General features: G+C 37.1%; 1 protein-coding gene across 4 annotated transcripts in view; it reads right to left on the bottom strand.

Moving 5' to 3' along the window:
* Positions 1-1271: 1271 nt before the first annotated feature.
* The window catches only part of RIMBP2 (RIMS binding protein 2), a 535198-nt gene continuing 518003 nt past the window's right edge, over positions 1272-18466 (bottom strand). For 3 of the 4 annotated variants that reach the window (XM_074205265.1, XM_074205261.1, XM_074205263.1), the window contains 6 exons: positions 18126-18310; positions 16769-16937; positions 13293-13396; positions 9327-9398; positions 5136-5270; positions 1272-2797 (listed from right to left, as the gene is read on the bottom strand). In XM_074205265.1, the coding sequence (XP_074061366.1) occupies positions 2609-2797; positions 5136-5270; positions 9327-9398; positions 13293-13396; positions 16769-16937; positions 18126-18310 (854 nt within the window). In that variant the 3' untranslated portion in view covers positions 1272-2608. Of the gene's footprint in view, positions 2798-4030; positions 4572-5135; positions 5271-9326; positions 9399-13292; positions 13397-16768; positions 16938-18125; positions 18311-18466 lie in introns of those variants that run through there. The other variant, XM_074205264.1, reaches the window with a different exon arrangement.

The following is an 18466-nucleotide window of genomic DNA, read 5'->3' as shown; positions in this document are numbered from 1 at the left end:
TTCTCCCTTCTAGGAAGTTTCCGGGAGAAGGCAGCATCTGAGTTAGGCTTCAAAGGATAGTCCCCAGTTGCTAATAATTGAGTCAAAAATACAGGACAGAGATAGACCTTTCAAGATAATTGACATGGATTGCTTTAGGAATTCAATTGGAATGGCTAAGATTTCTTTCCATGTTTGATGTAAAATATTACATTCATCCCTGGCCCCTGCTTCAACCCTCTGGTTAGTATCTGAGACCTAGAAGACCAGTCCTTTACTCCCAAACTTTTCTAGTGACAAAAGGAACTTTGGAAGAAACTTCTCTATAGCCATTTGAAACTTATTGCACATCACTCCCTGTCATGCATTCCAAGTTCTAGCCAGATTGGACTACTCACCTATGGAACTTGTCTTGCATCTCCTTCCTCCACACCTTAGTCCAGATTGTCCTTTGTGTCTAGGATTCATTTTCTCACTTCACCTCTCCCTCTCCAGATGGAGCTAGAGTAATTCTGTTCAAACACTGAGCAATCCAAGCAAGGGACTGTTAAGCACTTGGAATTACAAAGAAAAGGGAAAACATTTCCTGTCCCCAGGGGTTTACATTCCACAATGGGTTAGATATGTATCTACAATATTAATAACATGGGGAACAAAATTAATAGTAGGTGATAGAACACGGAGAGCTTTGAAAGCAACAAGGAATCCTGGAGTGCTAAAATTAAAATGACACTGGTAGCTCTTCAAAGTTAGAAACTTCTGACATCCATAATTCATTATCAAGAAATAAAGGGTATAGGGTATAGTCCAAGTGAGTTCTTCTCTGATCCCTTGCTGCTGCCTCCCCTCCCCCCCCCATCCTCTTGGTAGTTTTCTTTCTGTGTCGCTTGTCCTAAGCAACAAAAAATTGCTAATGATGCCTGCATTTATTTGTCTTTAAATGGATCTTCTACAACGATCATGCATTGACAGAATTCATGTTTCAGAAATACTTGCAGCATTAGCATTTGTGTGTTTCATGAACCCCACTGGTAGTCTTGTGAAGCCTATAGACTCTTCAAGGACACTGTGAAATAAAATCCATAGGATTGCAAAAGAAGCTGATTATATTTGAAAAGAATACTAGAAATATTCTATCTGAAGGAAGACATAACTAACAATGCAGTTAAACAACATTAATGAGTGAGGCTCCAACGTATACAAAGAAATGTCTCAACAACATTCTATAAAATATCAAATATTTTATTTACATAAAATATTTTACATGAACTGTACACATGCACACACCCACACAATATTTAACCACAAGTTTAGGCCAGTAGTTGTCTTGAATTTCATACATCTAGCACACACAAATTATCGCTTTTTTTTACAATAATTTACAGTCGAGTTCTTTGAAGACACAATGGGGGGAAGCTTTGATCATTTATAAACCTTTCATAAATTACAAAAGAAAGGCAGTCTGAAAAGTATGTATAAACAGTAAAAACAATTTTCAAGGGGACAAGAGTTACAAAAGAGCTACTGCCAAATAGATTGGCCAGCAACTGGTAAGACCGCTTTTGTTCAGCAGATGCCAATACTGAAAAATGGGCATGGAAGCAGCTGGGCTCAAAATTTTAGGATGCTTTCCTCGTGCTTTTGTGTCTGATGTAGTGTTATAGACACACATGCACACGTGACACCTCATTAATGAGCCCATTTCCGTGTATTTCACGCTAACATCAATAAAATGAAAAATGATTGAACCAAAACTTGCACAGCTACGGAAGGACACGGAAGGGGCAAAAATGGTTGCTTTCCAGCAGATTGGAGGACTCAGACATTACATAGAAGAGAGTAATCCAAAGAAAGTTTTTTAAAGTGTTTTGATTTTTATTTTTGAATGACTTATAGGACATGAGATTTTTATATTTAGGTTGTATCTGGAATTCCTTTTTTTTCCCCAATCAGTGAACTCAGTCCAATGTCTAAAATAAAATGAAAAAGAAATAACTTTTTTTTCTTTTTTTTTCCCAAATTACAGACATTAAATGGATCCAGTAACAGGTTATTTGATTTCAAACTCGTGTTTCAATGAGAATGAAGACATTTGAATGTAGAACACATACAAAGTATACACTGTATATTTACTAGACAGTACAAATCACTGTGCATTTTATAAGGCAGAACATCAAGGCTGAATAAACTAGGAATTTCAAGACCATAGTTAAGTGACAATTACGCATCATGAGGCAAGCATTTGGGAAAGGAGAAACTTGAAATCATCCCTTTAAGGGCAGGTAACAAATGCAAAGAGATGAGATATTGTAGATGGGGAGTGGGCTATCCCAGTCGCTACTCATCCACTTGTTTAATGGTTCCCCCCTCCCCAACAAATCATCTTTTGGAAAATCAGAGCAGATTGGCAACAATGACTTGGAAAGAACAACAGGCCCACTTTATTCTTGCAGTCAGTTAAAGTGGACCACAGTGCAAAATTGCATTTTTTTCCTACTGATGTCAGAAAGGCAGGGGGAAAAAAGGAGATGGTTTTTCGAAAGTACTTTAGTGAGTCATGAAAGCCCTAGTTTGGGATGAAAGGAAATTACACAGGCCAGGCGTTACAAGTCGTCCAGAAGTACACAGGTCACTTCACTGCACCCAGTTTTCTCAGAAGTTTCTTCCCTTTGGAAAGCAGACCCTTTTTCTTTTTCGAGGCCCTTTCCCTGCCTCTCCCAGGACTACCAGAACCCATAGATGACGGAGGTGACCCAGAATGGAGATGGACTGTGGGGGATGGTGCTCTCCTTGACGTACCTGTATTCTCAGGAGGAACCTATTAGGTATATTGTGACAGTTTATTGAATGTTTGAAAGCCAACAACATCAACTCAGTGGGGTTTATATCTTAAGGTCCCATTTCCCACCAAAGGGGGCAAAAAGACTCACTTCTTTTATCAGTGGCTTAAAATATACCAAAGGCAAATTACATATAAGCGTCACCTCCCAAAGTACAACGGCCACCAAGCGTTAAGACACATGCTTTGGGGACCTAATGGTTCTGAACAATTGCCACATTTCATTTTGCCAAAATAATGGCGAAAGAAAAAAAGAAAAAAAAAAGAAAATTTCCGCAAAGGATAATTTGAATTTTTTTGAATCAACAGAACAGTTAGCCCAGGATAACTACAATGGGCTAAGGACCAGTAATTGAATCTTGGGAACAAAATTTCCCAAAGGAATTCCTACTGTATTCAAACAAAACAAACAAAACAAAAAACACTACTTGAAGATGTAAAATTCTGATGTCCTTGAATCCATTTTGCACAATTTATTGTGCTGTATGTATATATATATATTGGAGAGAGATGGCACATTGGTTAAAAAGAAAAAGAACTAAAATGAACCTTAATTGCAATCAAAGAAAGCTTAAAGGCCCTTATTGTTTTGAGAGTGTGCTTTGTATATCTTAAATTGAAGATGGGTATTTCTCAGTGATTAGGATTTGGGAACATTTCAGGATATTTTAGATATAATGCCAGTCCTTGAACCCTAGCAGTAGAATTCTTTTATTCTGATTATACAATGCAGTTCCTGTTTGCCTAAAGGAGGCTACACAGTTAGAGGCATGTTTTAATGTACATCATAGAATTCACTTTTCCCACAGCCCTCATTATTTTAGGCCATGCTTTATTCTAATATAAAATTTTTGTATTATTCTAATAGAAAATGTTCCTTGTTCTACAGAAAATAACATTTAGCCAAGGGTCTTCAAGCTTCCTTGGATTTAAAAATCAAGGCCTAATTCTAATGGAAAATAACTTAGTAAAGCATCCCAAGTACACCTGAAGATACCATGTATTTATTCTAATGCATTCATCCACTGAGCTGCATGATCCATGACAGTTAACATTGCATTGGTAAACCAAACACTATTCAGTGTTTCCCAGAAGTTGGTTGATTTGTTTCTTTGTTTTTAAATGTTTGTTATGGACTATATAGCATCATGTTTTGTAGGTTCAGAAGTTGAACTGCCTGAGAAAACATTTCTAGGTAGTTCAAGCCAGGATTTGAGGTTGCTAATGTTACTAGACAACTCCAGGTAAACATGATTAAACTATTCATGTGAATTATAATCTTCTTATTAATTATTTGGAGGGATAGATAAAAGGCTTTCCAAGTAATGGACTATGTCTTTTTTTTTCAGGGATTGGCTAACAATGCAATCTGCAGCTTTTGCTTTTTAGAATCCTTAGACATTGGAACACTTCTCTACGTAAACAGAAATGCTTTCTTCATTAAGAAATATGTTCCAAATGTTGACCTTTTCATGAATTGGTTACAATATGGTAGTGAGGCATGAACACAAGTGAATTTGTTTTATGACAAATTCAGGTAAGCTTCATAAATGAGAAAAAAGCAACATCCTCAGATTTTTGGGCCAATGATTTTTTGAGACATATTTCTTTTTCTGAAACCCAAGTTAAATCTTAAGACTACTGCATTAGTTATTGCAAGGTAGTTTAAATGGGTATCTTATTGGTATCTTCAGTTGCTCACTTACGTGAAGGCTACATTGCCTTATTAAGGTGTGAAATGAACACTCTTCTTCTGTTTCCAAGCAGATGAGCAAAGAAATAAAAATATATATAAAATATATAATATAGAAAAACTTGAAGTGATGAAACAAAATAAAGATGAAACACTCAACACGAATGTAATCTCAGATTAAAAAAAAGTATAGGAAGTAGTACACTAATGTTAATGTTAGAGGGAAATTGATAGACTTTAATGGAAGTAAGCAAATAACAATCATTGCTCACCAAAATTAATTTAGGTTTTCTCTATAAAGAAAAGCTATTGTCATTTTTTTGTTTTATCATATTTTCTGTTTTATGGTCTATGTAACACATGGGAAGCTCCTTTATGAATAAAAGTTGACAAAATTAGAATTAAAATGGAACTGTTTGTTAAAGCAAATAAAATCGAGTTTAAAATTTCAGATTCCAATACTGAGCAACTAGCAGAAGAACATATTGCAATGCTTCAGGTGGTACATTTCTCCCACCCCACTCCAAACCCACCAAGTGTAAAATGTCCACATAGAGAAAAACATGAGACAACATATATGAAAGACTGGAACATATATTAAAAATATGTAATACAACTGCTTACCCTTTTAGCCTTGGTACGCATTGGGACATCTTGAGAATAACGGGATGGTGTATCCGAAAGGTAGACTTCAACGTCATCAGGCACTTCTTCCAGAAAGTTTGAAGGGACTAGGCCCTTTTGTCCATTTAGCTCTCCCTATGATATAGAAAAATGTGTGCATGGGAAGAGAAAGAAATCATTAATTATTGTCTTCTAAGATTAAGTCTTTTATTTCCTCCTAATTATTAATTCAATTCAAGTGGTAGTATTATTAGCACTATTATTGCTAGTAGTTAGGCCTATGACTTCATCAGTGTAGAGAAATACTGCTGAAAAAAACTCCTACCAAAGTAGATGATCAACTAATCTCAACTTAGAGATACCTGGAAGGGGGAAGCTAGATGGTGCAGTGGATAGAGCCCTGGCCCTGGAGTCAGGAAGACCTGAGTTCAAATCCAGACTTAGACAGTAATTGCCCAGCTGTTTGACCTTGGGCAAGTCACTCAATTCCATTGCCTTAAATAATAATTTTTTTTTTAAAAAAGAGGCACCTGGAAGAATTAAATAACAGTCTTGGCCACATAACTATGCATTAGAGGTAAGACTTACACCCAAGTTTTCATGATTCTGAGCCAACTCTTTATATACTATACCGTGCTGTATTTCAATATAATTATATTTTTGTTATTGTTTTTAGCCATTTTGACCCCATTTGGTGTTTTCTTGGCAAATATACTAGAGTAATTTGCTATTTCCTTCTCTAGCTCATTTGACAGATGAGAAAACAGACAAATAAAATCAAAAGACTTGGCCAGGGTCACACAGTTAGGAAGTGCCTGAGGCTAGATTTGATGTAAGGAAGCTGATTTTTCCCGAATTCCTGCCTAGCAGTCCATCTAGTTCACCATGATTATATTTTCATTTTTCAAATTTTAACTCCATTTGAATATTTGACTGTTTTAAATATCAGGGGGTTATTCAAATAATAGTCCCTAATTATTCAGAGCTAGTATTTTAGACCTGGAAATGTGAATGAATGGAAAAGAAGTAATTGGAAGTTTCTGGTCAACTAATCCCATCAAAGATGAACAAGGCCAATTCCAGAAACATTTCAATGTCCTGCTACTCAAGTGTCACTTAATAATAAGGATTTAAAATGACTGTGGGTAAATCACTTAAACCTCTCTGTTCCTCAGTTTCCTCAGCTGATAAAAAGAGGGGGGTTGATAAACTGGATAAAATTTGATGTTCCTTTCTGTGAATTCCTGTACTTCTCTGAATCTAGATAAGTTCATTGTGATAGTTCATGTGCATTAGAAATGAAGTTGAACCAAATTGCACATGAATGTGAATAGTAAGAGCAATTAGTTTTATCTGATGTTTATAAATGTCTTTAATAAATGAGTCTAAGTAACTTATAAACTACTTAACTCCAAGAATCTAAGAGTGTGATTCTGTTGTCAAGGGGGTACACTGTATTGATGTATGTCAAAATGTCTGCTAGATGAGACAGTTATAAGAAATACTGAGATCACAAAAAATATTCATCCCCTGGTACCCAACCCTTAGGTCAAAAGCCTCTCCAAACATATCCAGGCTAGTCCTGAGATGACAGGCTATCCTAGACAGGCCAGCACTAAACAGGCTCACACTAGAAATCTTTAATGCTTGGTGGATTTGATGATCTTCAGTGACAGCAGCTGTTAAGAATCAATGTTGCTTGCATGATGGGATTGGGGTGGATTTTAGTGGATATTATCTATTTTATAATATATAAGATTCTAACAAAAGTGCCTCTCCCTGGCCATGTGTAGTTCTGGTCAGATTGTAAATTCCATGAGGTCATGGACCATTTCTGTTGCTTTATTTGTATCTTCAGCCCTGAACAGTGTTTGCTACTCAGAATTACTCAGAATGAGCATCTAAGTTGTGCAGTACATAGAGCACCAGCTATTCAGGAGGACCTGAATTCAAATTTGGCCTCAGAAGCTTACTAGCTGTGTGAACCTGGATCACTTCACCCTGTTTGCTTCAGTCTCCTAATCAATAAAACAGAAACAAGAATAGCACCTACCTCCTACTGTTAGGCTAAGATAAGTTTTTGTAAAGCACCATACATTGTTGTTGTTGAGTTGTTTCAGATGTGTCCAACTCTCCATGACTCCATTTGGGGATTTATTGACAAAGATATTCCCATTTACTACTCCAGCTCATTTCACAGATGAGGAAACTGAGACAAACAGGGTTAAGTGACTTGTCCAGGGTCATAGTTAGGATGTGTCTGAGGCTAGATTTGAACTCAAAGACTCCAAGACCTCTGTCCACTATGTCACCTTGCAGCTTGAAAGCATTGTGTAAGTGCTAGTGATGATTTGTATGTCAAGAATACCTGATTATTTTGCATTTGTTCTTACAACACAGAACACGCCCCCCCCCTTTAGCTTAGCAGAGAGGTTTGGAGAAATACTGTGGGTGAGAAATGCTTTTGACCCCACTTAATCCAGGCAGGGATGGGCTTCTCCTACCTTGGCTCATGTCTATGATGATGAACATACTCTGGCTCTTGGGCTATTCAGGATGCTGTTCTAACCTAGTAGTACCCACTAGAGTTTCTGCCCTAGTGGCATAACATTTGAGAATCTAAATGAATTCCTTTAATTTGTCCTTGGAAAGAATTTGATTTCACTCATAGCAGCTAAAGCTCTTATTGACAAATAAGGTTTGGCGAGAACATACTTATCCCAACCAGGGACAGGAGACATATTTATACTCTACTCCACCCCACTTTGGATTCTTTCTCAGATCCAAAAAGAGAAATTCTATACAGAGTCAGAGAACTAATGATACTTGTTGCTAGATTTTGTTCTACAATGAAGCTTTGGAAGAAGAGTTATTATTTTAGACTTATTAATTATTTGTCTCACACTTTGAATGATTTTGTATCTACATTAAGAATGGGAGTTTCCTTACCTAGGAGATGTCTATATCCACGAAATCACAGGTTGAGTACCTCTTTCAATCAGTAATTTCAATATATTTTTTGTTGACTATATGTACGAAGCTGTTTCTCCTTATCTTCAAATTGAATATCAGCTCCTTGAGAACAGGGTCTGTTGTCACTTTTTTCTTTTATCTCTGGTTCTATTCTAGCACAGTAGCTGATACATTTTATGATACACTTTGAGCTCCTGCATGAAACCTGTGATTTCTTCATACCTCCCACAATGAAGATGAGCACATTCTCTGTGACTTAGAATCTTAGAGAGTGTCCTGTGGGCTACTGAGTGCTGTCACCAGGCAATATGTTTTAGAGGCCAGACTGAAATCCAAGTCTTCCAAGCTCAGAAGCTGGCTCTACACTACCTTACAGCTAACACATTGCAAGTGTTTAATGAGTCCTTTTAGAATTAAATTAAAATAGATTTATATGTGTGGATACATCTATAAAATAATATTTTTCTGTTCTTCAATGAATATATTATCTTTTTGACATTTAATTTTAATTTTTTTCTAATTACATGGAAACAAAAATTTTAGCATTCATTTACAAAATTTTGAGTTCCAAATTCTCCCCTTCTTTGAAAAGGCAATTTGATGTAGATTATACATGTTTACTCATGGAAAACATTTCCATATTAGCCATGATACAAAAGAAAGCAGATCAGAGAATAGATATATTATCTTAATGAATGGAAATTATATTTTTTCATTCTTTCTTTCCTTCTCTTCCTCTCTTTCTTTCTCCTCTCTCTCTCCCTCTGTCCCTTTCTCTCCTTCTCCCCACCCTTCCTCTCCCTTCTCTCCATTTCCCTCTCTCCCTTCTTCCAAGTTGGTACCTTCTCTGAATCTTAGAAAGTGCCTAGAGTAAGGGGAGTCACACAGGGACATATAGACAGTATGTATCAGGAACAGATTTGAATCTAGGTCTTCCTGAATCAAGGATCAACTCTATACATTACACCTTGCTGCCTTCACAGGTGAGTGTTTTACACACACACACACACACACACACACACACACACACACACACACACACGTTTAAAAAACGCAGGCAAAATTTGTTAACTAGATTTTCTATAATTCAAATGAGTCCCTCTTCTTTCAGGGGGAAACATACACATACACATACACATACACATACACATATACATGCACATACACATACACACATATAACCCAAGAATAACTTCTTTTGGAACATTTAAAACTTACATAGTAAAATCCATCTTCATCAATTTCACCAAACACAGTAATAATGTCTCCTGTACAAAATGTCAGTTCTGCCTGTAAAGAGAGGAAGGAAAAGAAGTCAGCTTTAGGATGTAATGAAGCAATAGTTGTGAAAATAAATTTGACAATACTGTTTTCCTCTATGTGGTTATCTGAGAAATGGTAATATGTATTTGTCCTCTGAAGCAAGTTTGCCCCCCTGCTTATTGAGGATGGCACAAAACTATACAGAGTATAAGCTACATGTGGACAGACTATTTCAATTTTGTCCCTATAGCCTTAGGATCTAGTCCAGTATATAGTGCAGGTACTTAAGAAACGCTTGTTAAATTTAAATAAAGAGAATTTACAGAAGGTCAGGAAGTAGGAAGGTGTAAGGGAGGAGGGAGGGAGGGAGGGAGGGAGGGAGGAAGGAAGGAAGGAAGGAAGGAAGGAAGGAAGGAAGGAAGGAAGGAAGGAAGGAAGGGAGGGAGGGAGGGAGGGAGGAAAGAAGAGAAGGAACAGAGGCAGAAAGAAAAGGAGCAAGAAAAGAAGGAAGGATAAGGGAAGGTGGAAGGCTGGAAAGGAGGAAAAGAGGAAGAAGAAAGAAGGGAAGAAGTTAGGAAGAGTGGGGAAAAGAGAGATTAAAAGAAAAGAGAGGGAGAAAGGGAAGGAAGGAGTGCTATATATCTTGTTCAGATCTATTTTCTTGTCTATTTTCTTTGACAGCATATCGCAAAACTGACTAGTTACATTAATTTATATATATAATTATAATCTTGTATAATATCCTTTTATCTTGCAATTCCTCTTAACTGATAATGCTCACTCTTTCTTCCTCAAATGATTATTTCTTTATGTGTTCCTATACATTTAGTAGATTGTCATTTCTTTAAGGGCAGGGATTGGTTTTGTTTTGTCTTTTTTTTTCCTTAGTATGTATTGTACACACATAGTGGGGAAACAATGCGTAATTGGTGATTGGATTGGTTGGCAAAAAGGGTCTACACTCAAAAGAACTAAGGTTGATTCCAAATTTGCAACTAATTATAAGCTTACTATAAACTGGGAGAAATCATTTCCAGCCTTTTGGTCTTAGTTTCTTTATCTCCAAGATAAAGTGATAGGAGCAGATGATCTCTAAGGGCCATTTTAGCTCTGAATTCACTGTTCTTTTTGGAAAAATGTGGAGCACTGCATTTAGAATCACACGATTGAGTTAAGTTCACTTGTGTGACCTTGGAGAAGTCACATAAACTTCTCTGAGTTTGTTTCCTCATTTTGTAAATGGTCTGGACTAACTGGACCCTTCCAACTCTAAACTGATGATCTTCTGTCATTAGTCTAGAATTTCCTTAATGGGAGATTTTTATTTTTAGAGCATAAGGACCTCTGGGACCACTGTGGCCCAGTTGTTCAATTGTGTCTGAATCTTATACTCCTTGCATCATACTATCCATGAGGTTTTTGCTTGTTATTTTTTTTGGCAAATATACTAGAGTGGTTTGCTATTTCTTTCTCTAGTCCACTTTACAGATTAGGGAAACTGAGGCAAATAGGGTTAAGTAACTTATCCAGGCCACACAACATGTGACAGACTGGGTTTGAACTCCAGTCTTTCTGACTATAGGCCCAGAACTCTATCCATTGTACCACCTACATAGGACCATAGGTATCTTCAAAAACTTGAAAATACAATGAAAAATTCTAAGGGTAGGGATTTTTCCATTTTGGATCAAATAACTCACCATCTAGCATGCACAGAGTAGGTGATTTATTAATGTTTCTTGAATCAAGTTGTAAGTAAAAAGTTAATACCTTTACCATTACCATAAAAATATTTATAATTCTAAGAAAATGAATACAAGGTGAAAGTGTCATACATGTCATAGATAAAGAATTAGACTTAGAGTCAGTAAAATTTTTGTTCAAATTCTAATTTAGACATTATTAGATATATGATCCTAGGCAAATCATTTATCTATTTTACTTTCAATTTCTTCACCTGTAAAATGGGAAACAATCATAACACTGCTTTATAAGGTTGTTGTAAGGACTGAATGAAAAAAGATATGCATTGTTTTGCATTTTATTTTTTTTTATTTTTAATATTTTTAGGCTTTTGCAAGGCAAATGGGGTTAAGTGGCTTGCCCAAGGCCACACAGCTAGGTAATTATTAAGTGTCTGAGGCCGGATTTGAACTCAGGTACTCCTGACTCCAGGGCTCTATCCACTGTGCCACCTAGCCACCCCTGCACTTTATATTTAGATAGATACTTATATATCTATATCTATCATCTGTCTATTTATCAATCTAATCTATCCAAGCTATTCTTTTTCTTTACTTGTCTCTAGCATCTATCTTATCTATCTATCCCCATTAGGTATCATATGCAAGTGAGCTCTGTAAGTTTATCTCACTGAGTTTAGGGACAGAAGTTTAAGTCCTGTCAGACTCAGTAAATAAGAAAATTTAACAAAATTTGTTGCAAGAAAGGGACGTATTAAGTGTCCTAAAAATTCTTAGGGAACATTTAAGTTACTGAAGCTGTAAACTGAACTAAGACTTGGGACATGCTGTAGCACATAGATCAGGTTCCCACTTCCTGAAAAAACTTATTCCATATACTAAACTTCTTGAGAGCAGAGATTGTTCCATTTTTCTTTTTTATAAAATTAGTGCTTCACAAAATCTTTCTAAGACTTATGTGACTTGCCCAAGGTCACACAAGTGCCCATGATTCAGTCTTGGAGTGCTTCAGTTCCTATAATACGATTGCTTTATAACTAGGTACCTGCAGAGATCTGTAGGCTTTAGAATGAGAGGTTCTCAGATGACCTTAAGAACATCCCACACTTCATACAAATAAAGTCAGATCTAAAAAATTGGGAAGTTATCAATTGTTCATGGATAGGTTGAGTCAATATAATAAAAATAACAATCCTATCTAAATTAATGTTATTTTATATAGTATGAACATCCTATCTCAGGATCTGTGGTTCTAAGTCCTATCAGGAAACTACCTTTCTGAGCTTCACTCTTCTCTTCAGTCAAATGGGGATGATAATAGCAATCTGCTCTAGGAGAGAACTTTGATCATTTCATCTAGTCCATTCATTGCGCAGAGGTGGAAACTAAGGCTCAGAGAGAACAAATAAAAGGACTGGCCCAAGCTTATGTAGGCAAGTTGCAGATCCAGGTCAAATAACTCAATATTTGACCTACCTCTAGCAGTTGTTATGAAGAAAACTGCTTTGTAAACCTTCAAGTGAGAATGAATTGTAAGATAGGGATTTGCAGGGTCGACACCTATTTCATTTGCCTTGGTTTGATAGTCTCAAGACAAAATGCTACATTCCGTTTATCTCATATTTTTTTTCAGACCTGTTGCTTTCCTTAGAAAAGAGTGGTTCAGGAATGATAGCAGCTGAGTTTCCCCTCTCTCATATCAAACTGCTGGCAGTTAACTGCTGGCCTCACTCTTTGAAACTAGCACCTGAGAGTTTGGTGGTACCATCTCTGTCCACAGGAAAATATTAAGGGTGCAGGTGGTGCAGTTGGAGAAACTGAGGATACCTTTTTTCCCCTTTGAGTATTTCCTGGCAGGGATGAGCAGTATTCCTCTGGGAGGGAAGCAAGAAAGGTGAAAGTGGATGGGGTGTGGTACCGGCGTGTCCAAACAAATGGATACACAAATGGATCACACTTTTTAAGTTTAATATGCATTATTAATATTTTCTCCACTATTTTCTTATATTTATACAATCAATGAAACACTACATCAAGCCCTGATTTGTAGCATTTCTTGATTTTCAAGGTGTTAATGCTCACTCTAAAAATCTAGACATTGACTTGCTTGATCAGGAAATAAACTGGCTCTACTACTGCCCTGGAAAGGGCCCTCTTTAGACAAGGTTGCAGGTGATGGGTTTTGTAGGAATGAACCAAAACAGTGTTGGGTCAGTACCTCTACATCAACATTAGGAGAGCTTTCTCTTGGGTCGTAATCATAGAGAGCCACCATTCTTCTTGTGGATGCAGGGTGCTGCCTGCCACTCCGTCTGTTCCTCTCTGTTCCAGGGGTTGGAGGGAAGAGAAGAAAGCTATCATCAAGTTATTCAAAAAAATATGTCTGCCCTCCCTAATGTTTAAGCCATATCACAGACCTAGCAGGCTAGAAAGAGACCCACTCCCTTTAAGAGAATGAACCAAGATCCAACCAAGGCTCAGCATCTACTCACAGAATGAATTGCTTGTTCCTTTATAACAGTTGCCTTAGATTGCATTTGTCCTGTTTTTCTTTTTTTCTTATAAAGGTCATTATTAGTCATTGGATTGTTTCCTTTCCTCCAATTTATTGATTAAATTACTTATAATTGAGAGAGGGAGAGAGTAAATCATATATAAAGGAAGAGACCATCAGCCACCTGGCAAGGGTATAGCTCCTTTAATATCAAAGTCATACAACAAAACTTTCCCCATAAATAACTACATGCCTCAGATGTTAGCTGCACAATTGCTCATGTTTTGCTCCTTACACTCCCTTAGATAAGTGTAAGTTCCCTGAGAACAAGAACAGTTTTGTTTTTGTCACTAAATCCCAATATTTTATTTTATTTTATTCATTTAAAAACATTATGAGAAGGAATCCATAGCTTTATCAGACTCTGGAGTCCAGGAAAATAGTTAGGAATCTCTCTCTCTCTCTCTCTCTCTCCCTCTCTCTCTCTCTCCTCTCCCCCTTCCCTCCTTCTCTCTCTTTATATCTTTCTACATCTCAAGGATCTGTTTATTGTGAGTGATGGTGATGGTAGTGGTATGAGACTCTGCTCCACCCACACAGATTTCAGCCTTTCCAGGTCTTAATAAATGGTCGTCATCTTCATTCAGTCTACTTGATCAGGTTCCTCTCCGATCTTGCTGAGACTGAACCTTAGATGATAGAGTCCAGTGCTAAGCTTATACTAAGGAAATGGTTCTGTAATGTTTCAATGATTAAACTAGCTCTGCGAATGGCATCTCCTTCCAGAACAAAGATGGATTTTTTTTCCATCTCTTAAATAGAGCTAAAGCTATTCCCTCTCCCCCAAAACTATTTTTAAAATTCTATCAATAGTGATTATTCCTCCCCCCCCCCCGGAGATACCAAACAAATGAAAATGCACCCAAGGCAAATGGTTTAAAAGCAATGAGAGTTGATCATGTAGCTTTTGAGTGACCACAGTTAACTTTCCAGACTTCTAATTTGTGTTTCCTTAAAATGAAGAGAGCAAAGCATACCCGAACTTATAGGTTTGTTTTTTCCAGAAGCTGGATGTGATATGAAAATAGGGATGATGCAATTACAAGGAAATTTGAGAAGCACTACTTCTTAAGATGATGAGAGAAGCATGGATGTTTTTGAAGTGTGGAAGAAGCGATATAGGAGCAACATGCTGGTTAGTTTTACTTACAACAAACACTGAGGGTTGGCCAGATGAGCTAGTGAATGACATTGTTTCCTACCACACAGGACCCTGAACTTGGGAACAACCTGAGGCCTGAAGCTCCAGCTGATAGCTAAAGATCAGCAGGGGAAAAGAGGGTGGCTGAGAGAGGGAGGTATAGTGAGAGGGATTTTACTCAGGGTCAAAAGAAGGAAGTGTATATGTGTATATGTAGCCTTTTCCCATTGACAGCTAATTTGGGGAAGTTGAGTCTGGGAAAATTGGACAGATATAACAGGTATGGTGATACTGAACAACAAAGAGAAAGGTGCAAGAATCAAGATAGAGGAAGAGAGAGAGAAGAGAGAATAAAATGAACAGATGCATGGAGAAGGGGAACATTCCAAATTAAAAAAGGAAAGAGTTAGGACCTTCCCCTCCTTATCTTGGACATTCTACCTTGGGAATGTGAGAACAACCACCTTCAGCATATTTCTTTTTTTTTTTTTTTAGGTTTTTGCAAGGCAAACAGGGCTAAGTGGATTGCCCAAGGCCACACAGCTAGGTAATTATTAAGTGTCTGAGACCAGATTTGAACCCAGGTACTCCTAACTTCAGGGCCGGTGCTTTATCCACTACACCACCTAGCTGCCCCATCAGCATGTTTCTTAAGGAATGAGTGGGGGTAAGTAGATAAATAACCCTAGAGGTTAAGGGTCCCTCTACCATAAACAAAAATGAAAAAGAACAAGAAAGAAAAAGAAGAAAAGTACAGGACACAAAAAGTCAATGTAGACAGCTCAAAATAACCTCCTTGATCACATGAATCAAGTTACTATTTCTTAGCACAGACCTCTTTTAGACTTTCGGGATTTGTGGTGTACAGAGAGAGCGCTCTCTTTGAAACGATCACAGTTGACTTCAGGAAAGGGATGCATACAAATAAAAAAGAGGAGAAGATATGAAGCTGTTCAAAGACCTCCATTCTCATGGACTTCAAGTCAAGGTGGGGGAGGAGAAATGAAAATAATTATGCAAAATATATTCATATTTAAACTTTAGACATGTACAAGTTTCAAGTTGAACTCAATATGGTTGCTTATAAAAAACCCTCACAAAGACAGGATGTCTCTTGGAGTGGATTATGATGCATTCCATTGTACATTTTCTTTAAACTTGAGAATTTGGAGTGGGAGAAGTGTGTTCTTGAATTCTGAATTAAAATAACCTCAATTTTAAACAATTAAAATGTTAGAACTGAATTACACAAAACTTCCCTTTTTCTCAATTTCTATAGTTATTTTGGAAGGAGCAAAGTCATTTTTGTGTGTATGGGCTAGGTAGATTTTCTCTATTGCTTAAAAATGTGAATAAGCGATGTGAAAGAATTCTGTTGAAGACTTATAGAAAATGGTTTCAACCAATGCTTAACCACTGGATTAAGATCATTGATTTAAGGTGATTAGGTTAAGGTAAATGAATGAATGATACCTACCTAAATTAAAATGAATGTAAAAAAGGAATCACCACCACTACCACCACCATAACAACAACAAAATCTTTTAAACCTTTTGAATAAGCAGTATTAACTTGAAGGATGAAATAACTGCCATCATAATTTCCCATTTGTTGTAGATAGGATAATGTTTAAAGACTTAAAAAAAATCACATAATAAACAAGTAGTTATTTTATACTTTCTAGTTGTAGGATTCTTAGGTACCAGTTGAGTGATATTACACCACTGAGTTCTAGCAAGCACAGGGGTCTTCTATGTTCAGAACCTTTTTAGTCCTGAGATATCCAATAAGACCCCCAAAGTATTGCTTTGTCAAGTGATCTTGCCTAAGGCACTTTGGTGTTCCTATTTCCCAAATAATTTGCAACAGATAAAGGTCACAGAACAGATCCCCTATTGTGCTGATCATTGATCTGGATGCTATAAAATTAGAAGAGCAAAAGGCTGAAAACAACCAAGGCAACAGTCTCCAACTTCTGGTGCTGTAGGTTGACCCTTACCTATTTTTTCCACAGGGGTATTCAGAGGGAGAAAGCCTTGTTTAAGGAGCTGGTCCATCATTTCTTCATCATCAGCTTGAATTTCTGAGACCATGTTGCAAGGTATAAGGCCGAGTCGGGCACAAGTTTCCCCACGGTAGAAGCCATCAGCATCCTTGTCTCCATAAACCTAAATGGTGTTCAAGAGTTATGGGGTTATATTTGGACACCCTCCATGAGGGCAGGGAACTTGTATTTTGTTTTGTCTTTGTACCCTACAGCTTCCCAGAGTGTCTTCTTCCTAGTTATATAGAATAGACATTGGTATTATCTCCTTTAGTAGATTCTATTCTCCTCCTTGAAAATAAGAAGGGTCTTCCTTTTCTATCTTTACCCATGTTTACAACAGTATTTTGCATGGAAAGCACTTTATGAAGTCTTTATTCATTTTATTCATTCAATCATAGGAGTAGGGACTGGATCTCTTATTTCTCTGGTATTAAGAATCGTATATGACAGTTTCCTCTGCCGGCACAAGCTGTCATCCCCTTTTCTGCAATGTATGGCCTTAGAGAGTTGGCAAGATTACTGAGAGGTTCATTATTTACCCAGGATTACCCAGTCAACATTTGTCAGAGGTTGGATTTGATCCTGGATCATCTTGACTCTGAGAGATTGGTTCTTCGTCTATTTACCCATAGTTACCTCTTTCCTTGTGCTTAGCAAACACTTAATAAAATACTAAATGATTTGGACTGCAAGCTCTTCACAGGAGTAATTCTTAATTATGAACTTCAAAATATATATTTTGAAATTTGTATTTCTCTTCTTTCTTGTAATCCTATATATTTTTATTTTTTTACATTTAAAAACATCATTCTGTGAAAGGATCCAGAGGCTTTGCCAGATTATCAAAGTAGTCTGTAATACAAAAAAAAAAAGCTAAAAACCATAAGTTTAGCAAGTCCTGCCAAGCTGCATAAACTATGAGTTATGTCCTGGCAACAAATTGCATTTGTTCCCCAGGGAGAAGTATAAAGAGGTTCACCAACCAGTAGGTTATCACTGAGTGATTACTTCTTTGGCCATGCAAGGAAAAATGAATTTTGAAAAACATAAATAATTGCAGTATTTAAATTATGCAAATTCTTATATTGCCTTGTTAATGGCATTTGGAATCATTCGTTTAATCTAAGTACCAAATGTGTTTAAAGTTGGAAGCTGATTAATCATTGGGTTCAGTTAATATTACAGCTATCACGGTTCCTTTGGAAAACACCAGGTTGACCAGTTCTCCCATTGGAGAGAAAAAGGAAAACTTCAAGCATGGGGGTGGGTGGGATAGAGGGGGTGGTGGTGGTATTCCATCCCCTTGCACCTTAATAATCTGTCCTTCCTTAAATGGTAACTCTTCTTCTGCCCCATCAGGATTGGGAGACATCGTATGTGGATCGTAGTCAAAGAGAGCGACAAATATTCGGACCGAAAGGTCCTCAGCGCCGGGATCTGTTTCAGATTCCTCATACAGGTCTGGAGACAGGCGATCCCGACTGCAGTACCCATCTAGAAGTATAATATAAAGAAACATAGAACTTGGTGGTTCTTATCAAATCCATCCCTTGGCGGAATTGAGAAATTCTCTGTTTTGGTAGGAATTATGATTTCAAATCAAATTTCATCTAGAAACCTTGTTGAACACTATTTTGTTTGCCTTTTCTT

This window comes from Macrotis lagotis, chromosome X (genome assembly GCF_037893015.1).
Source record: "Macrotis lagotis isolate mMagLag1 chromosome X, bilby.v1.9.chrom.fasta, whole genome shotgun sequence".
NCBI classification, from domain to species: Eukaryota; Metazoa; Chordata; class Mammalia; order Peramelemorphia; family Peramelidae; genus Macrotis; species Macrotis lagotis.
Note: the sequence above shows the minus strand (reverse complement) of the source record. Positions and strands in the feature narration are given on the sequence as shown.